General features: G+C 44.9%; 1 protein-coding gene across 1 annotated transcript; it reads left to right on the top strand.

The window, feature by feature from the left end:
- Nucleotides 1-1,410: 1,410 nt before the first annotated feature.
- On the top strand, nucleotides 1,411-3,867 carry LOC119300594. The gene is given in 3 exon segments (XM_037577506.1): nucleotides 1,411-2,035; nucleotides 2,327-2,667; nucleotides 2,854-3,867. Coding segments are annotated over 3 exon segments (1,965 nt in total). The 5' UTR covers nucleotides 1,411-1,425.
- The last annotated feature ends 397 nt before the right edge of the window (nucleotides 3,868-4,264 follow it).

Below are 4,264 nucleotides of genomic sequence, written 5' to 3'. Positions count from 1 at the left end.
AATGTTGAGGAGACAAATGGACATTTCTCTGTTCGGTCAGCATCTAAAACTGTCAAACACTCTGCTGACTCTGCCTCTCGTACTATCCTCATTCCTGGTCACACCTCATGGACTCTACACCAGGGAGATGATGCGCCTGTTCCTCTTGAGGGATCTGCCATTCTCCCCCGGGCTGCTACTTCCAAGGTTGTCATTACTGAGATTGATGCTGGCCTTGATCAGGATGTGCCGTCAGATGTAACCATTCCTACTAACACTAATGCTTTGAGCCTAACTGCTCCGGATGATGCAGTGCTTCCTCAGCTTCCCAATGCTACCACTGAAGCATCAACTGCAGCCACCAAGACTTTGATTGCTCCTCATGCGGTGGATCTGGGTGCAGGCACTTCAGTACTCAGGAAAGGCAAAGCCAAAGCTCCAGCATCTTTGCTGGAGGTGCGTCGCAGCAATAGATCCAACAAATATGATGAGTTTAAGGTACCCTCTGTCTCTGACACTAAGCCAAAACCCTCCAAAGTTAAACCCCGAGTTGTACCCTCTGCTACTGATACTCCTATGGAGGTTGTTGATCACACAGTCAATCAGGGGACTACATCCCGCCGCCTACTCCAATTCAGGTTCTGCAGCACATTGGAATTAGCAAGTGCGCCATCCCGCCAGCCGGGGTCTCTGAAGAAGCTCATCATTCGATTGAATCAGCTAATTGAACTGCCAATCAAGGGCAGGGCCTACACATGGAGCAATATGCAGATTGATCCACTGCTCGAACAGTTAGACTGGTTCCTCACTTCCAACAATTGGACATCTTCATACCCCAACACACTAGTGGTGCCCTTGGGAAAACCAGTTTCTGATCATATCCCGTGTGTGGTGAAAATTGAAATATCCATTCCACGCAGTAAAAAATTTAGGTTCGAATCTTATTGGACTGAACATCCTGGTTTCTTTGAGTTGGGCCAATCGGTCTAGTCAAGAACCTTCAAGCATACCTCCAATGCAGCCACTTTGCTAGCCAGAAAATTCAAAGCACTCAGATATGAGGTGAAGCGGTGGAGTAAAAGAATCTCTAAAATAACAGTGGCGATCGACAATTCTAATCTTGCATTAGCCAATCTTGATGCTCTTGAAAACATTAGAGCCCTCTGCACGACAGAGCAGAACTTCAGGACAATCCTGAAAAGGCACCTCCTTCGGTTGTTGGGCTATCAACGACAATACTGGCAAAAAAGATGCACTATCCGTTGGATCAAATTTGGAGATGAAGACCCTAAATTTCTGAAAGCTCTGGCATCGGAGAGATACAGACGAAACACAATACCAACACTCAAACTCTCGGATGGATCGGTCGTAGATGATCACGCGGGTAAAGAGGCAATCATTTATCATACATTTAAAGAGCAGTTGGGGAAATCAGGCGAATTCCAAATGAAATTCAACCTCCCTGACATCATCAAAAAAGTTGAGGGACTGGAGACACTTACTGTCCCCTTCACCAAGCAGGAGATAGATGTGATCGTTAACGAAATGCCGACCGACCGAGCTCCAGGACCAGATGGTTTCTCTGGTATCTTTATCAAAAAATGCTGGCATATTATTAAGAACGACTTCTATGATCTATGTAACCAGTTCTATGAGGGGACCCTAAATCTTGAAAGCATCAATGAGGGGTTTATTACACTCATTCCTAAGGTTCGCTCCCCAGAGAATGTCTCTGATTTTAGACCAATCACTTTGTTGAATTGTTGTCTTAAGATTCTCACAAAACTTCTTGCCAACCGACTACAAAAGCTCATTCTTAAAATCGTTCATCGAAACCAATATGGATTCCTAAAAGGCCGATCACTACAGGACTGTCTCGCCTGGGCGTTCGAATATATCCATCAGTGTCAAGCCTCCAAGGAAAAGATCATCCTCCTAAAACTGGATTTCGCAAAGGCCTTTGATACGATCGAACATGAGGTTATGCTTATGATTATGCAGCATATGGGATTTGATGACAGATGGCTCAATTGGGTAAAATGCATTTTCTCCTCTGGCAAGTCAGCGGTGCTTCTAAATGGGGTCCCGGGTCGTCAATTCAACTGTAAATGTGGTGTTCGACAGGGTGACCCCTTCTCTCCATTGATTTTTGTATTGGCGGCTGACCTCTTACAGGCTGCAATCAATGACGCTTTCAGAAATGGCCGAATCCAACTACCGTTCCCCAGAGAGAACCAACACGACTACCCTGTGATACAATACGCGGACGACACACTCATTCTTCTTCCTGCATGCCCGGTCCAAGCCCTCACAATCAAAAACATTTTCACTGACTACGCTGACTCCATTGGGCTCAAGATAAACTTCCACAAGTCCACACTTATCCCAATCAACTGTGAGGCTGCCTGCTACAATGAGCTCTCCAATATCTTTGGATGTAATGTTGGTTCCATGCCCTTCACTTACCTAGGGTTACCTCTCGGGACAACCAAGCCCTCAGTTCAAGATTTAATGCCGCTTGTTTGTACAATGGAACGTCGGGTGTCAAGCACTCTGACCTTGATGTCGTATGGAGCCAGGCTATCTCTACTCAATACCATGATCACTTCACTAGTCATCTTTGCTTTGTGCACTCTCAGACTGCCACCAAAGATAATTGAACTGCTTGATAAACTGCGAAGGAAGTGTCTATGGACAAAGAAGACAGAACATGGGGACAAATGCAATTCCCTTGCGGCCTGGAGTATGGTGTGTAGACCAAAACAGTGTGGAGGCCTTGGTATAATCAACCTACGCATACAAAGCGATGCCCTCCTTCTCAAATATCTGCATAAATTCTACAACAAGCACGATGTACCTTGGGTGGAGCTTGTGTGGTCCACATACTATACAAACAAAATCCCCCATGCCATGGAACCATGCGGATCATTCTGGTGGAGAGATGTTCTCAAGCTCACCCTGATTTACAGAGGGATTTCTAAAGCCATTGTGCATGATGGAGCTACAGTGCTCATGTGGAAAGACCTGTGGCTCGACGCCACTCTCGATGAAAAGTACCAGCGCGCCTTCTCCTTTGCAAAAAATGAAGATATTTCGGTTAAGGATTTCCTGGGATCCACATCTCTGCATGAAACGTTTCACCTCCCACTATCAGTCCAAGCAATGCAAGAAATCCGTGATCTTCAGCAAGAGGTGAGGCATGTTGGCAACGCTACTGATCCGACCCCCCACGATAACTGGACTTACTGTTGGGGCTCAGTGGATTTTAAGGCGATCAAATACTACAAATTCTATTTTTGAGAGGTGTAGGCACATCAATCATACAAGTGGCTCTCGGCGGCCAGGTCAACGCTCAAAATTAAGGTCTTTGGGTGGCTTCTTCTCTCTGACCGCTTAAACACACGTAACATGCTAAAGAGGAGACACTACAATATTGGAGACGATTACAACTGCCTTCTTTGTGATCAGCAAATTGAAGAGACTGTCGAACACATGATCTTCCACTGCCCCTTTAGCCAACGATGTTGGTCCATTCTAGGGATAACTTGGCAGCAAACTGGTTCAAGGCTTCGGTGGATCAGCATGGCAGCTCATGATTGGAGCAGTCCCATGTTCATGGATGTTTTCCTTCAAGCGGCTTGGAGCATTTGGAAAGAGAGGAATAACAAACATTTCAGAAGCATCCCACCAACTATTCTATCATGGCTCCAACGTTTCAAACATGACTTTGCCTTGCTCCAACATAGAACCAGAGAAGATGTGAGAGACTTTATTCTCTCTTTTGTAATTAGCTTAGAACCCCCATATAAAGTAGTAGTAGCCCTAGCCTCCACAGGTGGAGGTAAGGCGCCAGGTAAAAACGCCATGTACATTGTACCCTGCTTTTGAGTAATACAAACACAGTGGGAGCCTCTCCCACTGTCCAATTCCTCAAAAAAAAAGTTCTTAAGTAATATGATTAATTGAACTTTAATTTATCATGAACTTAGTCATGGTAGTATTAGCATATCTATGTTGTAGATTAATAGCTCACGTTGTTGCTTTCATATGTTTATTTTGATATGTTCCTAGAGAAAATTGTGTTGAAAGATGTTAGTAGCAATGATGCGGATTGGATCCGTGATCTGAGGTTTATCCTCATTGCTGCACAGAAGAATTATGTCCTTGATGCACCGCTAGGTGACAGACCTATTGCAGGAGCAGATGCAGACGTTATGAACGTTTGGCTAGCTCAATATGATGACTACTTGATAGTTTAGTGCACCAAGCTTAACGGCTTAGAATC

The sequence above is a fragment of the Triticum dicoccoides genome, chromosome 5A, assembly GCF_002162155.2.
Source record: "Triticum dicoccoides isolate Atlit2015 ecotype Zavitan chromosome 5A, WEW_v2.0, whole genome shotgun sequence".
Lineage (NCBI taxonomy): Eukaryota > Viridiplantae > Streptophyta > Magnoliopsida > Poales > Poaceae > Triticum > Triticum dicoccoides.
The sequence above is the reverse complement of the archived record's forward strand: the minus strand, read 5'-3'. Positions and strand labels throughout refer to the sequence as shown.